Source organism: Engraulis encrasicolus, chromosome 20 (genome assembly GCF_034702125.1).
Source record: "Engraulis encrasicolus isolate BLACKSEA-1 chromosome 20, IST_EnEncr_1.0, whole genome shotgun sequence".
Classification (NCBI taxonomy): Eukaryota; Metazoa; Chordata; class Actinopteri; order Clupeiformes; family Engraulidae; genus Engraulis; species Engraulis encrasicolus.
Window position 1 is genome coordinate 12,870,863 of NC_085876.1, and position 18,438 is coordinate 12,889,300.

Here is an 18,438-nt window from a genome sequence, read left to right on the forward strand (position 1 = left end):
TGATGCTCGATTTGAGTTTTATTGAAACAGAACAAACAAAACAAAAAACGTTATAAATACAAACATCAGAGAACAACCTGGGGTGGCTCTTAAGGTGAGCCAAACCAAATCCTTTTTACGAGCATTTTTTCAAGAAAGTAAAACAAAAAAACAAAACAAAAAATGTTTGAAGTAATAATTATTATAGTAATATCAGTTTTAAAAAACACAATTGAACTACTTCTAGAAACTAGACATACACGTTTATAACCGCTACAAAAACCTTCTCTCTCTCCTTCTTGTGGATTCTTTTCTCCACCAAAATAATGAAAAAATAAAATGAAATGAAGCTCTAGCCTTTAAGCCGTTATATACAAGCAAGGTCCCTATGCTACTAGGTAGAAATGAGAAAGGGGGGAGGAGAGAGCGAAGGGGAGGATCTCAGGGAATAGATGAAGACAGGGGGTGGTGGGGGTGGGGGGGGGGGTCTGACATGAGCTTCCTGCAAGGCCATTTCATGATTTTAATGTCCTCTCAGACTTTTTTTTTTTTGGAGAAAGAAAAAAATAAACACATGTCCACTTTTTAAAATGTTTACCACCATCGATTTCTTTAAAAAAGAACAAATAAGAAAAAAAGGGTGAGAAACAAAAAACACAATAAAAATTTTGCCCATTTTTTTTCTCTTTCTTTTCTGAAAAGACATTGAGACTCCCATGTTGCCATGGCAGTTCAAACTTATAAATGGGTGATCAATACAATTAACATTTGGGGAGGGGTTGGCCCACAGCTAAAAAAAAAGAAGAAAAAAGAAAAGAAAGTTACATTCTTCAGCCAAAATGGACTTCAAGCCAATGCTGACCTTCGGGGGGGCATTTCTGCATTCTGTCCGTTTTTCTGATACTTTGAGATCATGAGAGGGGAAGAAAAGATGAACGATAAAAAGTGGCTGCCAAATTGAGTGAGATGTCAAAGTGTTTTTGTTTTTGTAACTGACTGGTGTTGTGTGGGTGTGTACGTCTGTAAGTGCGTGTGAGTGTACGCATGTGTTTCTGTGTGTCTCTGTTGCTGTTGCCACTGCCCGAAAGACCGCCGTTGGGCGACCTCTCGTTTGTTTTGTGGCATCTTACTTCCACTGCTGCCCATATGAATCCTGGGAGAACTCCAGGTTGTCATTACTGTAACCATAGTTACCAGAATAATCACCGCCCTGGGGCAGGGGCTGCTGGGCGATGGGCTGCGACCCCCAGTTCTGCTGGTTGGTCGTCTGCCGGCGTTTGGAGTCGGGCTGGTTGAAGACGTCCGCCTTGCGTTTGCCGCCGACGTTACCTCCGCGGTTGCCCCGCGCGCCCCTGGTGCCGCGGCCCCCCCTCTGGGGAGGAAAGGGACCTCCTCGGCCGCCGCGCCCGCCTCTGGGGGCCCCCATGGGTGCTCCGCGGGGTGCATAACCCCCCCTGCCGCGTGCCGGGGGTGCACCCCGGGCCCTGGGGGGTGGAGGGCCCCCTCGGCTGGTGCGGCTGCCGCGAGCGCGGATGGCGTAGCCGTCGTCGTAACCGTAGTAGGGGTCTTCGTAGCCGCCGCGGTAGTCATGGTAATCGTAGCCGTAGTAATCCTCGTAGTAGTCTTCGTACGCGTAGTAGTCTGGGGGGTACGCATAGCCCCCGCGCCCCCCACGTCCTCGGCCCCGACCCGGTGGCGGCATACGGGGAGGGGGGTAGTAGTAGTAGTCGTCATACCTGCACACACGCAAAGAGAAACAAACACACTTAGAAATATACCAAACAACAATACAATACGTCACATGCACCCAACAGCCAACCATACCTGGACACACTAACACAGCAGAAATACACAGAACAGCAACTCTTCAATTTATCACATACAGCCAAAGCCTACCGTCTTCCTACACCTTCACTGATGCACTTTCAGTTATTGCAAATGCTTTGTGTGTTCCTGGCGGTCTGCATCCCTGTGCCTCCTTACCCTGTGTCTCCAAGTGGTTTCAATTCCTTTGTGTCTCCTTACCCTGTGTTCCTGATGGTCTGCCTCTGTGTCCTTTGTGTCTCCTTACCCTGTGTTCCTGATGGTCTCCGTTTCTCCTTAGCCCGTGTTACTGGTCTCTCTGCCCCCGTTTCTCCTTACCCTGTGTTCCTGGTGGTCTCTCTGCCTGTGTCTCCTTACCCTGTGTTCCTGGTGGTCAGTCTCTCTGCCTCTGTCTCCTTACCCTGTGTTCCTGGTGGTCTGTGTGTCTCCTCACCCTGTGTTCCTTGCCTGTGTCTCCTTACCCTGTGTTCCTGGTGGTCTGTGTGTCTCCTCACCCTGTGTTCCTTGCCTGTGTCTCCTCACCCTGTGTTCCTTGCCTGTGTCTCCCTATCCTGTGTTCCTTGCCTGTGTCTCCTCACCCTGTGTTCCTTGTCTGTGTCTCCTCACCCTGTGTTCCTTGTCTGTGTCTCCCTATCCTGTGTTCCTTGTCTGTGTCTCCCTATCCTGTGTTCCTTGTCTGTGTCTCCTTACCCTGTGTTCCTGGTGGTCTGCCTCTGTGCCTGGCGTTCTTTCCTCTTCTTGTCGGGGGGCTTGGCCAGCACGATCTCGATCTCCTCTCCGCCCAGCTCCTTACCGTTCATCTCGTCCATCGCCTAGGAAACATGGAGAAACACAAAAGACATGTCATTCATGCTCCCAATAAAACATACATACTGTATCAACATAAAATAGGGAGGGCCGAGTAACAAGAGGCTGTCAATCATACATCTAATGTTTTCAGTATTGACATCCCCAATTAGAGAGGGGTAACAGACCTGCAAACTCGTCAAAGAAAAAAAGGTGACAGTGTAGAGCGGGGGTTCTATTTCTATTTTCACGTGAAATACCTAAATTAGGCTAATTGGCCGGGGAAAAAGGTGACTGTCACCAAAAGGTGACGAGTTTGCAGGTATGGGCTAAGAAACAAACATCTATTATTGTTTTATTGAACACAGAATGGAACATCAATACTAGAAATGCACTCAGAGAGGATAGAACATTTGACTATGCTACATTAACATTTGACTATGCTACATAGTCCCAAGCCTGCTATTTCACCATCACATCGAACATCTGTTTTGTGTGTTTGCGTGCACGTTACGACAGAGAGAGAGAGAGAGAGAGAGAGAGAGAGAGAGAGAGAGAGAGAGAGAGAGAGAGAGAGAGAGAGAGAGAGAGAGAGAGAGACATAACAGTCCACCAAAGTGTACCTTAACAGCGGCATCGCGCTCCTCAAAGTGGACGAAGGCGTAGTCTTTGAGCTTCTTGACGCGCTCCAGCTTCCCGAACTGAGAGAAGGTCTTCTCCAGGAGCTCCTCTGTCACCGCTGTGGCCAGCTTACGCACAAATAGCACCTTCACCTGTTCCACACACATGAATACTTTAATGGAGAAAACAAGGCAAGTGTTGATGGTCACCCCAGAAAAGGCAGTGTCATAATAGTCCTTTTAGTCCATTTCTGTACATCTTTATGGAGTAACCAGACAGTCTGCAAGCTGTACAGTTCGCAACACTGTATGCGACAAACTCCACTCTCTGTTATTGTTAGCCTCTGGTAATTGTCTGGAGCTAACCAACCAAATCCCCTGACCGACGCCCCCCCCACCCCCCTCCTGGTTGGACCACTGACCTTGGCCATGACCTCCCCTGACAACCATCAAAAGTTCAAGAGCCACATCTTAACGAGCACCCCCAACAAGTTCATGAGTTGATTTATTTTCCCACCCAACCTTGACCTTACCCGACCCCTGGTTGTACCCCTGCCCTCGACCATGACCTCCCCTAACCTTGGCCATGACCTTCCCTGATAACCATCTGAAGTTCACGTCCACCCCTAACACGTAAGTAAGTTGATTTATTGTCTGACCCCACCCAACCCCCAGTTGCACTACTGACCTTGGCCATGACCTCTGGGTCCGGCTCGGCGACGGGGTCGGCCCACTCCACGGTGACGGGGTTGCCCCACACCTTGACCTTGCCGCTCATGAGGCGCCTGCGGGCCTGAGCAGCCGACTTGTGGTCCTCGTACTCCAGGAAGCAGAAACCGCGGTTCTTCTTCTTGTCGTCCGGCTGCGTGTACAGGATCACCTCCTGAAGGCCCTCTGCAGTAGCGGGCGGAAACAATCCGCGGCATGTATAGTCAAACACAAAATGATGCAAACACAAATATACAGACCTAGAGACCCCTAGTTGAGGTTTTGGGTGTGACTGGAACTTGTTTTCATTTAGTTCCCTCGTTAACAGATCACTAATAACAAGTTAGTCCAGTGGTTCTCAATAATTTTTAACCAATTCCCCCCTGGCCACATCATAACCCAACCAACATCATTACGGTAAAGACAATGAAAACATCACAGCTTAATAACAATCTTCTCATTCTACTGTGAACACTTTACATGCTAATTAGGTGTGTTTCAAAACATGATTCCGCCATATTGTTTTGAGTTTAAAATGAATTAAGTGTATTCTAATATAGTGGATTCATCATTCTGTCTCTTTCTCAATGCCCGCCAAAGGCTCACTAACGCCCCCCCTGGGGGGCTGTAGAGCTCCCATTGAGAAACGCTTAAAAATTACAAACAAATTACACACATGGATGGAAAACATTGGCATGTGGTGCCAAGGGAATGGAACGCCTGCTAAACATGGCTGTTTTGTAAGTGACGTTAAGAATCTCAGGGGCACTAACCTGTGACTTTGCCAAAGTCCTCCAGGATGCTCTCCCTGGTCTTGTTCTTTGGTATCGAGCCCACAAAAAGGCGGTTGTTCGCCACCGAGATGCACACTCCCAGATACTTCCCAGACCGGATCTCATAGTTGTCACACTGGGGGTTAAAGAAAGGAAGACTTCTAGTTTATTTCTGTTTCATTTGGCACAGAAAACATTACAGGATGCCTTGGAACCGCAGTGATTGTTGTAGTTGTAATGGTCTCATTGGTTTTGATGGATTTATGTACGGTATTCTGTTTTTATTCCAGTCAGTGGAAAACCGCTGTTGCACAAAAATATACACAGTGAGACTGGCAATGGTCATTCAGTAACAAGCAGTGCAGTCAGATCACCAACAATATGGGACTGTTGGCTGTATTCCCTCATTTCAGCCACTGGAAAACAGATGTGACTCACAAACAGATCCAAACATGCGTAAACTATCTAAACCGGCAGAGGACACAAAATAGTCTCCCTGTAACAAGCAGTCCAAACACTACTTAGTATACAAAGTTACCATACAAAGCAACTTAAAAAAATCATGAAAATGAGGAGGATGAAGGATGTGTATTTATTTATTGCTGATGTCTCCGTACATTTGTTCTCCATGTGTTGTGGTTCAAGTGAATGTTTTCGTTTTGATTTGGAGTTTGTGAAAAGAAAACATCCCCCCTCTTGTTGTATTAGTGGCATTAACGGTAAAGTTCACTTTGACTTTGAACTTGAGTGTGGGGAGGAGGGATGCCCATTTATCGCTAGTGTCTGAGTCTGTGTGTGCCTGTGTTTGAGTTATAAATTGCACATTTGGAGTTTGTGGTAATGCAATTACAACACCCCTTCTTAATTCAGTGGAACTGACAATAATCAAGTTCACTCTGACTCAGAAGAGGATGAGGAAGAGTATGGACTAAATTTTTCAAGAAAGAGGCCTTACAAGTTACATTGTTGCACACTGAAGAAGCCACATGCCAAAATGTGTTTGTGCAAATTGCAATAAAAAAAACAGAACAAGTAAGGTGCAGGCTTTTTCTTGAAAAATTGAGTTGAATAACAGTGAAGCCTGGTCCAAACTGAAAATTGGACTTTGAAGAGTATAGACTTACGAGCTTGACGGCCTCCTGGGCAGCCCCTTTGCTGCAGAAGGTGATGAAGGCGTAGCCGCGGTTCTGGCCCGTCAGCGGGTCCATCATGAGCCGCAGGTCCCAAATGGAGCCTGCCTTCTCAAACAGTGGCACTAGCTCGTCCTCGTACAGGTCCCGCGGGATCTTACCCACAAACACCTGCAGCGCGGCGGGGGAGAGAGAAAGGTCACGAGAGAAGAGGTACGGATCTTTAAATATAGTAATAAAAATGACGAAATAAATTAAAAGTCAACATTCTTCAATATATACAGTACATTAATAGAGATTGAAGGAAAGGAAATAATGTATGTCATTCAAGCCTCTGTGATTCATTCCCGATATAGTTCACATTTTATTGTACATCAAATAGCCCATGGGCTTTTCACAGGTTTCTTGGCGAGGTTGACAAATATACATGGGATATCGTGGTGAGGACATGTGCATCACCTCTGTTCCGACTCCCGGCTGTGCTCCGGAGAAGATCTCCTCAGGAGGGGGGCCGCCGTACTTCCTCTGGCCCGTGGTGACATCCAGGGTGTAGCCCGTCCTATCCAGCAGAGCCTGCGGGACGACAACAACACCACAACTTCAGTCATCAGGGAGTCAAAACAAAAAACACACAGTCACGGTAACAATAGTAGTGACTAAAGGGCTCTGCATACTTCACGTGCGCACTTTGACGCGTTTGGCGCGAGAACCATTAATGACGTCATCACTTGCGCCAGACTATTCATACTTCAAAAAGCTTTCGCTCGCATTGTCGGAAGTGCCCTCTGCTGTTCATGAGAGAAACGGCAGTATCTTTCGCAACTCGCAGCCTACATTGCCAGATCATTCCAAGACCATGTGAGAGCATTGTTCTGGCGGCATAATTTATAAATAGATCGCCGAACACAACGTGCTTCTGAACAAAGTAAACAATTGTTTCACTGAACAACATTTAAGAGAGAAGATAAAATAACTCTCTAGGACATTTTATTATCCTCAAAATGAGTAGTTGTAGCCTCTCTTCGCAACTCCTGCTTTCTCTGCCTACCTGTATGGTCGCTGGTGGCGCACGACAAGTTACAAAAAATGTGGGGTGCACGACGTCGCGACACGGCAGCTCGCGCCACGGCGTGTGACGTCATTTTGGGTCACGTGACGGCGCGAGTGAGGTCGCGAGTGAAGTATGAAGGAGGGTAGCGCCAGTCACGACAAGTATGAATCCCCCTTTAGGGTCACAGGTAAGGTGAGCGCAGACATTGTCTGAGTCAAGTGTAGTCTCTTACCTTGATCTTGGTCTCGTCTGGTCCCTTCGTCGACTCCTGGATTTTGCTGCCTTGCTTTTCCCTCTGTCGATACGTCTTCATGACGCCGCACAGGAAAGCACTCTTGTTCTGGGAACGCGAGCACAAACACACAAATAGTCAACATACCTGTTTGCACAGTGGCGCCCCAACAACTGCAACTGCAACCAACACCTTGTACTACCTCAACAATCTCCATGACCAAGATCATATGAATCAGAGTCTGATAGTTAGACTGCTGACTGACTTAAAGTGGAACAACAAAGAATGAAACAGATTTACTGGAGGAAATTATGAAATTGGAAAGCGACGAGCATAATCCCATACGATTCAGAACCAAAACCGTCTGTGCCAAAGACAATTCCTGCATGAGGGCGTGAATCAATGTTACCCTCTACCAGCCATCTAGGTCGATTCAACCCATTGTGCATAACATCACTATTCTCTGTCCTGCAATCACAGGTACTGGTGTGCATGTGTATGTGTGTGTGTCACTCACCTGCACGTGGGAGAGGTCGCTCTCCTTAAACTGCTGCAGGACAGACAGGGCTCCCTCCTCGTTGAACTCCCGCAGGGCGTCGATGGCTCGCTCATCCAGGTCAGTGTACGACACCAGACCTGCAACAACAGCTGTCATCACTGGATATGCATAGGCCGATATCTTTTATACACAACACATGATAATAACACGTAGGCCAATACAAACATGACTGCAAATATATATACACATAGACCAGCTCTCCTTAGTATCACTTAAAGTGGAAGAAATTAGAGTTGTTTGTGAATTTTAAGAGGTGTACAGTCTGACTGATATCATAAATAGTTGCACTAGACTCAAAATACGCAAAGCAACCCCGCACATAGGCCATGCATGATCTGGGTGATGAAATTTATTCAAACATACAAAGAGAGAACATGATTGCTTACAGCATCCTCCAAATAGGGCTCATATTGCTTGTATCCTGGCTAAGAAGACACATTCAGCTGTCTAAAAATCGGCATTGATGCATGTTAAAGTTTCCCAACCTGGTCAGCCTCTGTGTGCGTGTGTGCGTGTGGCATATGATGTACATAAGCAAGCATGCAGAATGCACGACACACAATCACACACACACACACACACAATGCTGTGATACAGTGTGGGATCCACTCACTCACTCACCGGTCTGGAAGATGTTGTCCAGGCTCTCGGCCACCTTCTGCGGGAGGCCGGCGTCCAGCAGGGTCTGGTAGTGCTCCGTGTGCGTTACTGTCACGTCCATGGGCTCCTCCTCCTCCTTCACCGGAGTGGAGCCGCCGTTCACCTCCGCAGCCATGCCTTCCTTCAGCGGGACGCAGGGGAAAGGGTGGATGGATGGGCGGGATGCATGAGACGGTAGGTTCACAACAAACTTACTTACAATACTACCAAAGAGTAAATCTCAGTCATACAACTACCAAACGTAGAAGAAGAACCCGTCCCTCATCAGGAGGGAAATGGATTGTTGAAGCACAAAGCTCATAAAACAACACACTCGCTCGCAAAGTAAACACCACCATCGAGCATTGAACTTGTCATTCAGACAGCAACGAACCACTAAACTTAGAAGCAGTTGCTCCGTAACTCTCGTGTGTTTACGCTAAATGTGCATGTATAGTGTTGATGTGACATCAGTCTTTGTACAACTTTATCCATCCTTATATGCATCTGTTAAGTTAATGCAATCAACTACTGTGCAATTTATCAGTTATCCTTCTGGCCATTGCATTGCACATCAAAACAAAGAAATGAAAACAAAGTTGGGCTGAAGCGACCACAAAGTGCCAAGCACCCCGACAGTTAGCAACCCATTGATTATCACTTCCATACCCAAATAAATAAACAGGCCAATGCACATTTGGAGGATAGAAAATACGCGTCCACATCGATGTTGTGTTAAATGCACAGCTGCACCATTGCGAATCTCCGTGTAGTATTCCCATAATATTGCATGTGCATGGCAGCTAGCGCTAGCTCGTGAGTGCTGCGTTCCGCCCCCCTCGCGTGTGAGGTTAAACAATTAGCAAAGGCAAGACACAGCACTGGTAGCCTACCCGGCGAAATTGCGCCAAATGGGATCTTGCTTGAGTTGACTAAATCATTTCAGCATTTTCACGTTGCAGAAGTATGGTAAATCTCTGTGCAGCACTATCTTCCAGGACAATTTGCACACACGCATTGTAGTGCATGGCCGGGGAGATTTAGCTAGCATGCTAGCTGGCAAGCTTACTGGCCATATGCGGCCTAGCTTTAGGACACCTTTCAGAATTCAAATAAACCACCCGCCAAAATCGGGATTAAACAAGCAGTTAGCTAAAGCTTACCTATATATTCCGAGACGATACAAAAAATGTGATTTAATTATTCCGTCAATTGTTTTCAAAAGCAGTCAAACCGTGCTGGGCATAAAAAATAATTCTTTGGATCTAACGTTACCCACGAGACAACACAGACAACCCAGGCAGTCGCTCAAACAACGCCACTTCCTTGCGCACGGACGACCAACCGTCGACGTCAGCACGTCAGCTGCGTGACCTACTTGGGTGTGTTCACGTCTACGGGGCGTGTTCTAGACCTGTCTGTGTTTAGTCTGGAAGCTGTCTGGGTGGATATGCTGGGCATCGCTGGGCTGGGCAATTTTAAATGCGTTAAAATTACAACTAAATAAATAAACAAACTGCATTTTGACAATGGGTAAAGCTCCCACACTAGAAACTGCACACTAAATGTTTGAAACATAATGACATAGAAAAATGAGATTCAAAGTAAGAGTCCCCTATCGTGCCAAATTTTCACTTACTACTAAGTAAAATGAAGTGGAGGAGAGTTGCTCTGCCCAACTTTGCACCCAGAACTCCGCACCCAGGTTCCAAACTTAGCCTTGGAAATCCCACGCTGCTTTGCACAATCATTCCGATCTGACAGCAGTATTCTGTCCCTCAATGAGGGTTCCAGATCTAGGGCTCCAATCAGAGAGTTAGGAGGAGTGTAAATGCGATGACTGTAGTTTGTTTGAATAGATGCACCTTTCACTATTGGCTATGGGCTATGTACTGTATATGTCAATGACACATTCGTAACACCCAATAAATGGCCATGGTAATTGTGAACCACACCTTTCTGGGAATTGCATAGCCTCCAGTATCTGACTTGTGAGATCGTCTGGTGTTAACCACTGGCAATACCGGGGTGTGTTCAAAAAGGCAAGCTCGTTGCCATGACAGAGCACTCAGACAGAGCTGTAGTGATGGTCACTCCATCACACCACACTGCTTTTGTCTTAGGGATGCAAACCCTTTTTAAGCTTCACAGACCCACTCATGCTTCAATCACGTAAGCCCAGAATCCACCATGTTCCTCCCACCTGGGAAGCCCTAAAATTCACTGAGATCCCTCACGCCAGTGTCAACCTATGGGGGTCTGCTGATGCAGGGCCACTGAAAGCTTTTGCCTGGTCCGGAAGCCTCAATGCATACAGTGTAATGAGGACCTTATTCTGGGCCCCCCAACTCCCTGGGTCCGGGACAACTGACCCCTTTCCTCCCCCTGTTGGTTTTCAAGGCTTAGTGAGTGTGCCTCTGATGGCGTCCATGTATATACAGCGCAGCCAGAAGAGAGCAGAGAGAATCATTAAAGACCCACTCCATCCAGCGACCTCTCTGTTCAGACACAGAGCAGACAGTATTTCAGCAAAAAGCAAGATTTTTTAAACTGCTTCTTTCCTGATACAGTCAGAATGATGGCAAAGCAGAATATTTTTTAATACATATATGTTAGGGCAGCCGTGGCCAAGTGGTTAAGGAGGTGGGCTTTGGATCAAAGGGTTGTAGGTTCGAAATTCACTTTTCCACTCCCTCCCTCACTCCATGGCTGAGGTGCTCTTGAGCAAGGCACCTAACTCCACACTGCTCCAGGGACTGTAACCAATACCCTATACTTCAAAGTTAAGTGTAAGTCGCTTTGAATAAAAAGTGTCAGCTAAGTATAATGTAAGGTAATGTTATGTGTTACAGGCTTTTATGCCTTTAATGGACAGGGTAGTGTGAGAAGGTGACAGGAAGCGATCGGGAGAGAGAGATGTGGGAGGTTCAGGAAATGACCTCGGGTCAGAATCGGACCCGGGTCTCCGGCGTAACAGCAGTGCCCTACCGCTTGAGCCAGAGCAGGGCCAAGATTTTATTAAAGAATGGATTTGTTTCTCTATTTAACCTCTCTACTTGAATCACTTTTTAATGTATGTTTTTGTATTTTGTGTTTTTTCTATTTATTTACAGTAATGACTTAGAGGGCCTGCACAATAATTTGTATGTGCCTGGATTGGCACAAATGGCAAATAAAGAACTGTGACCTTTGAACCTTGATCATACCACGGACTTCTGCCATCTGAAGTGTGAGGGAAAGTTGTTCTGCCTGGCCTCAAACCCTGGCCTCCAGGATGGCAGGCATACGCTGACTGACAGTTGGCATGACAGTCAAAGCACACAGGATCACATCAGGATGTTAGTCATTTCGTATGCAGGAGGAGTAAAGAAAACACACATTTCTGAGTCTTTACCTTACATTTGAACTTCAAGGTTATACAGTTAGGTAAAGGTTATACGTTAAAGGTTATATGGTTTGGTCAGTGGTTCCAAGTCTTTTCTGACATGGGACCCCATTTTCACATCCCAAATTTCTGGGGACCCCATACACATTTTTTCAAGGCAAAAAATTAAAACATGACTGAGCTACTAATTTGTAGGGTACTAAACCTACAGATATTTATGGAAGTCTAAGATTGGAAATTGTGTATGAAACAGAATATTGAATAGTTATGTTATATCAATTAGTTATATTTATATCAGTATTCTTTTTTCACAAACTTTCAGACATTTCAGGCGACCCCATTTGAAGTGACCGCAAATGGGGACCCAACCCCAATGTTGAAAAACACTGGATTAGGTATTCCCAACTATGCTGCTCATTGAAACTGTTCTGTGTCTATTGCCAAATGTAATCTTTTCATGAATATGTATGTTTAGTAATAAACTAATATTTACTAGTGTGACCAAAGTACAGCTGAAAATGTTTGTCTGCAAATTCAAAATTGGCGGACATGGAGAAGATCCACTTTTTCATGTATGAAAAGTGCAATTTTACCAGTCATAATGAATAGGCTACTTAGAATTGGATGGTGGTGATAAGTATTCGTGAAAAATGTTATATTTGTGAACGGGCAGCATGAATTCTGGAAAGGAACTGCTAAAAATATTACACAGTGCACCTTTAGACTACTTAATATAACATGTAATGTAATGTTAGTGTAACAGATGCCAAATAGTAGAGTTTGATGGTATACTATAGAACGTTAGTTAACCTCTGTCCTGAAACATCATACAGTATTCTAGCACTGAGCCATGGATCTGGACCTTTAGCTCAGCAGTATCGTGCTGTGGAGCAGACTGGTAGGTCACACAGGCTCAAGCCCTGAATGCCAAACTAGCGCAAATGACCTCAGTTAGCCTACATATAAAAAGAAAGGCATACAAATCAGCCACCATAGCCAAGTTTCAGCTCAAGCCACATCATGACACAGGTATTCCACAGCTTAACCAAACAGGTTTGTTTGGCCTACCACACACCACAAAACCACATGAAAGAGATCAGCTCATTTTTATTTAACAATTTCTTTCCACGGTTTCAGTGAATGTCCATTTCTGAGTGATTTGTATGCTTACATGTTGTGTTGTGAATGTAATTTTGAATACATTAACCAGAATTCATAATTGTGCAGGCCTATACATTAATTCAGAACCCTTTTGTCAGATCTAGCACTATTCCTACTCGCCACAAGATGGCAATGAAGACCACTAAACTTGTGTTAGTTACAAAGGCAGTCTGTCATGGAAAGCCCGCCAACAAAACATTACCCCAGATTTTTGATTGGATGATACAGAAGCATAATCAGTTACCACGTAAAAGGGCATGGACTAGGTATTGGTTTCCTTCACAGCATATGTTTTAGCTGTGAACCTGTTTAAGTTGGATATTTTTTTCTGTAACATTACAAAGCTTCACAAATATGCTTATTTGGTTAGGCCTACATGAATACATTGTCTTGTCATACCAAATAATGTTGGTAGTCATTTGAGATGGTAGTATATTATCCACTGAAATGTGTGCGTTCCAATATGCGACCTTGCGTCCACTTGTGCTTGTGGCCTCGTACCAGAAAGTAATAGGTCATGATGACATCACTGATTACAGCATTACATTTCAATATCTCGCAAAAGCTCAATTGTAAAGTCATTTGCTCATTTGCAAACTGGATGGTTAATGAAGAATAGTCCGCTCAAAATTGTTGTGGCTAGACTGACAGTGGGGAAACGTTATTGTTTTATCCACGGAGGCGGGGCATCAGCAAAACGTGAGGCCACAAGCACAAGTGGAGGACGCAAGGTCACATATTGGAATGCAACCTTCCTGTTCCCTGTGAATCTTACCTCAGATGACCCCAGTGTTTTCAGGAAATCACGTGGTGTATGCAATGCCCTGAGCTTTCTCTAGAGGTCTTCTTTACACCACTAGTCAGTGCCACAGTCCTCACTCCTCACCCAGTGAGCTCATATCAGCCAGCCAAGGTACTTTCCTTATTCAATAATTAGCCAGGGGGTAGACAAACAAAAATAGTGTTACAATAGGGCGATTTTCTTTTTTTTGCTGCAGGGTTTGTTGTTCTTTAGGTGACACATTTTCCTCATCCACTTCTACTTGAAGTAGTAACTCTGGGGCAGTGGGGCAAATAACAGCTCTGACCCTGAGGCCTAAAACACACACATTACATCATTTCAATATCTCTATAGACATATTTGGTGTCAGTTTTGTCAGGATACTAAATTGTCAGTTATTCTCTCTTGTTTTGCTTATTGAAAGTGCCAGGTTAAAGAAAATGTATTTTTTGCATGCCAAAAATGCATCCCTTATTCAGTGTGGAGTTATTATGTGATACTAAAAGCACAAGAAATGAGACTACATTTATCGCTCAGTCATCAGGGAACTTGGTTGTCCTCACATGAACAGTACACAAGGAAATGCCGTGTGACTCACTCTGTTGTGGTTGGGCCGGTTGGGTGGTGGATCGGCAAAGTCACATGACTTCTCATAAACTGGCAGTTGATGTGAATCTGCTTGTGAGTGGGAGCCTGTGAGAGGCATTTCTTACATTGTGCAGCTTTGTCAGGAAGAATTAGATAACAGCTGTGTCTTAGGCTTTTCTAAAAAGAAATAGGACACAAAAAGGTCTACTAATGAAATGTCTTGTCCAGACATCTTCATGGCGTGCACATGACTGCTGAGTGCTTCAGAAAGTATAGAAAAAGACTCCAAACTACTCTGCTTCCTATGAAATAACAGCTGTGTCGTGCAAAAATGACCCACTAATAATGAAGTATCAAAAATGATCTACTAATGTAATATCTTGTCCAGACACCTTCACTGGGTGTACCTGAGTGCTGAGTGCCTCAGGGTAAGGCATGCAAACACACTCCACACTCGCTGCACACTCTCCACACTCTGCCTCCTCATCAGACTGTCATTGTCAGTGCTTCCCAAACTTTTTTTGCTGTAACCCTCACTTGAACTTAAGGATATGTCCAGGGCTCCCCACCCCCCGCATAACAGATGTCAAACATTTTTTGTTCCTTCATATTACTTAATGTTAATGTGAAATTCACAGGGAAAGCAAATTAACCATACAAATGAATTACAGATACTACCCAATTTATGGTGTGGTTATATTTTATCAAAGCATACATGCAAGGTTTTTTGGAAACCGTTCCTCTTCCCCCTGCAGTAACCCCGTGCCCCTCCTAGGGGGTCCCGACCCCCCTGTTCGGGAACCACTGGTCTGTGTCATGAGGCTGTGAGGGCTTGGCTTGGCTTTCGGCTTGGCATCAGGGGGAGTTGGAAGCCGCGTGCCAAGCAGGAGAATCAGCAGAAGCGAAACTGAAAGCATGGCAGGCACTGCAGGGACTTTCCTTTGGTGTTATTGTTCAGTTACAGCTACAGAATGGCTTTGTTTCGCCCACGCACAAGCATGCGTCCCAAACATGCACGAAACAAAAAACTCTACATCAGAATGAGATCAATTTTTGCTTCGTTGTGTTATTGGCAGTCAGCAAGTTTTACTTACACTGCAGAGACAGTATTTTGCACATTAAAGGCGTGATGGCATCCCAAGGTGTTGCTTTTGTCTGACCGACGGTGAACTCTAAAGTGATGAGGACGGACGGCCATCTTAAAGTTATGGGGTTTTGATGATAAAATGGCCGCTGGTATTTCCCTCAGTTTCTGCCCCTGGTATTGCCACATTCCACCATGCCAACCCTGCTGGTGCTACTGGTGCCAAAGGTTGCACCCTGCACTGTGGATGCAGGTGATAAACAACTCGTCGCCCAAACCAAAACTTCATGGCATGCTTCTTTTTTTCCTCCTGTGTTTGTTTGCTTTTGTTGTTTTGTTTCATTTATAGGTGGCATGTGATCTTTGAAACATTTTTCAAGTCTCCCGCAGTGTATTGTTTTCCCCCTTACCAAACCAGTATTACTGTGCTGTATTACAGGAATAGACACGTCAACACCCATAGCACCACACACACCCACACTATAGCCATACAGATAGGCAGGGGTGTCGTCCAGGGAGGTAAAGTGTGACTGAGTCACCAGGGCCCCACAAACAGTCCAATTTATGTAGATATACGGCCTAGGGGGGGTCCATTGGAGCTGATTGTACATAGAGCCCACAATTTGCTGCGACTCCCCTGCAAATAGCACAGTATGCATTGGAGTCAAAAAAGTAGGGGATGGAGGAGTCATTGGAGTTCACTGGAGCTGGATAGGGCCCAGAGTTTGGTGCTAATCCCCTGAACGTATGTGGATATACAGTATGGATGACATGACTGTAAAAAGACAAAAAAACCACAAATATGCACACGGTGTGGCATACGTACACTCAAACGCACCCAATCACACTCAAAGACGGTCATGCACAAACACAGTCTGCTTCAATGCCGGTCATAGGGGTGGTACAACACAACACAATAACCGCCCGCCGCCATTTCAGGTAAGGAAAGGATGCGCGCAGCGTAGTGTGCAAGTTTGTTGTAAAATGGCGCCCGGCGTTAATAGGTAGACCTACTGTGCATCCAGCCAGGTGATTTTGACCAGTAGGGGGTGATGGATGACTGACAGATAGACATACAGGGGGGAGGCTGTCAGTCAGATACAATTGGGAAGTTGTTGTGGTGCGTGCCATAAAACGCGGGCTCACTGTAGTCAAGGTAACGCCTTGCCGCGGGACTTTCCACTGAGGTCGTCTGAGCTGTTTGGTAATCACCATAAAGTCCTCATCAAAACCGGTTTCCATATCGATGCAGAGTCACTGACACATACCCATACACAAATGCACACACACACACACACACACACACACACACACACACACACACACACACACACACACACACACACACACACACACACACACACACACACACACATTACATTACACTTAGCTGACGCTTTCATTTGTTCAAAGCGACTTACAACTATTATTTTTCAGGGTATTGGTTACAGTCCCTGGAGCAATGTGGGGTTAGGTGCCTTGCTCAAGGGCACTTCAGCCATGGATGGAGGTGTAGGGAGAGGTCGTGGGGGATTCGAACTGGCAACTCCTAGATTGGAAGACCAACTCTCTAACCACTAGGCCATGGCACACAGAGGCAGACACACATAGAAACAGACATATTGTGCACACACATACTACACGCACGCACAGAGGCAGACACACATAGAAGCAGACATACCATGCATGCACATACACACACGCATGCGCGCGTGCTCATGCACACATGAACACATGAACACAGAAGGAGACAAAATACAGCCTCAGTGTCACTATTTCTTTTTTACGACAAGAAACTGCAAAGGCATATACAGTAACATGCTTATGATTAAGGACAATGAAAGCCAATGCTGGTGCCTATTGCCTAGGTAATGGTTATGTTAGTAAATGAATAACCTCTTTTGTCACCATTGGCACCGCAAATGAGATCTGCTATCGCAATTTATGACTTTTCCCAGAAGAAACTTGGCGATGCCAACCCAAGGTGCCAAAGTGCAGTGTGCCATGGGCGTTTGGCACTACCATAACCACACCACCGTATGCCTTGTACCGATCTAGCTTTACATAAAACGATAGAATCATATTCTCTTCCCTCCTGTGTGTGTGTGTGTGTGTGTGTGTGTGTGTGTGTGTGTGTGTGTGTGTGTGTGTGTGTGTGTGTGTGTGTGTGTGTGTGTGTGTGTGTGTGTGTGTGCGTGTGCGTGTGTGAGGTTATGGGGGAAACCCGTTGTTGGCCTCTGTAAAGAATTTCAAGCCAATACCACTGCACTCACTACATTGAAATAAACAGCCCTCCCACCATTCACCTCGACTGCATATCTAATATCATATTAGTCCTCAGCAGGGCTCTAAATTAACTCTTTTTTTCCATCACCAGCCAAAATGGCTAATAGATAGTTGATCTTACTAAACAAACACACACTCCCAAATGGATCAAAGTGGCTAGTAAGCTGGTCTATTCTACCAGCCGAACTCAACATTCTCCCGCATTTGGCCGGTTGGTTGGTATTAATTTAAAGACCTGGTCCGCAGTGTTTCAATCTTGACTGCTGACTGCCATTTTAGAGTCACATACAGTGAGTGGCCGCTAAAATGGCGGCTGGCAAAACGCTGTGTATGGTTGTGTTGTTGTTGTTGTTGTGTGTGTGTGTGTGTGTGTGTGTGTGTGTGTGTGTGTGTGTGTGTGTGTGTGTGTGTGTGTGTGGGTGGGTGAGAGAGAGAGAGAGAGAGAGAGAGAGAGAGAGAGAGAGAGAGAGAGAGAGAGAGAGAAGAGAGAGAGAGAGAGAGAGAGAGAGAGAGAGAGAGGGAGAGAGGGAGAGAGGGAGAGAGAGAGAGCCTATGTGTGTGTTCGAGTTAACAACACTGTAACTTTCAAACAGACTGTGTATGTATTTCACTGTCAAATTGTAGTCAACAGCACCTCTTTGTTCATTTTATCTGGCTCAATCTATTTCCGGATGCTCTATTTTCACTTTCGCATTTCTCAGTAATCTTTTTTTTAAATGTGATGTTATGAAACAGTCTTGGGTGATCTCTGTTTTATAATAAATTAATACCATACTGTATTCTAATACACTGTACTAGATGTGAATTTTTTATCCCCATACATGTGCATGTATGCCCTACATTTCAGTACAA

At 45.4% G+C, this 18,438-nt stretch overlaps 1 protein-coding gene across 3 annotated transcripts; it reads right to left on the reverse strand.

Moving 5' to 3' along the window:
• On the reverse strand, window positions 1-9,603 carry hnrnpr (heterogeneous nuclear ribonucleoprotein R). Of its 3 annotated transcripts, none has more exons than XM_063185435.1 (11): window positions 9,581-9,603; window positions 8,284-8,439; window positions 7,621-7,739; window positions 7,104-7,211; window positions 6,280-6,393; window positions 5,815-5,991; window positions 4,691-4,826; window positions 3,898-4,103; window positions 3,213-3,362; window positions 2,494-2,615; window positions 1-1,715 (listed from the first exon to the last, which is right to left on the reverse strand). In XM_063185435.1, the coding sequence occupies exons 2-11, from the start codon at window positions 8,435-8,437 to the stop codon at window positions 1,106-1,108; spliced, it is 1,896 nt and encodes a 631-aa protein (XP_063041505.1). In that variant the 5' UTR covers window positions 8,438-8,439; window positions 9,581-9,603; the 3' UTR covers window positions 1-1,105. The 3 variants fall into 3 exon arrangements, with proteins under 3 accessions (XP_063041505.1, XP_063041504.1, XP_063041503.1); XM_063185434.1 differs by having other exon boundaries at window positions 9,465-9,603; XM_063185433.1 differs by having other exon boundaries at window positions 8,284-8,443; window positions 9,465-9,603.
• Window positions 9,604-18,438: the final 8,835 nt, after the last annotated feature.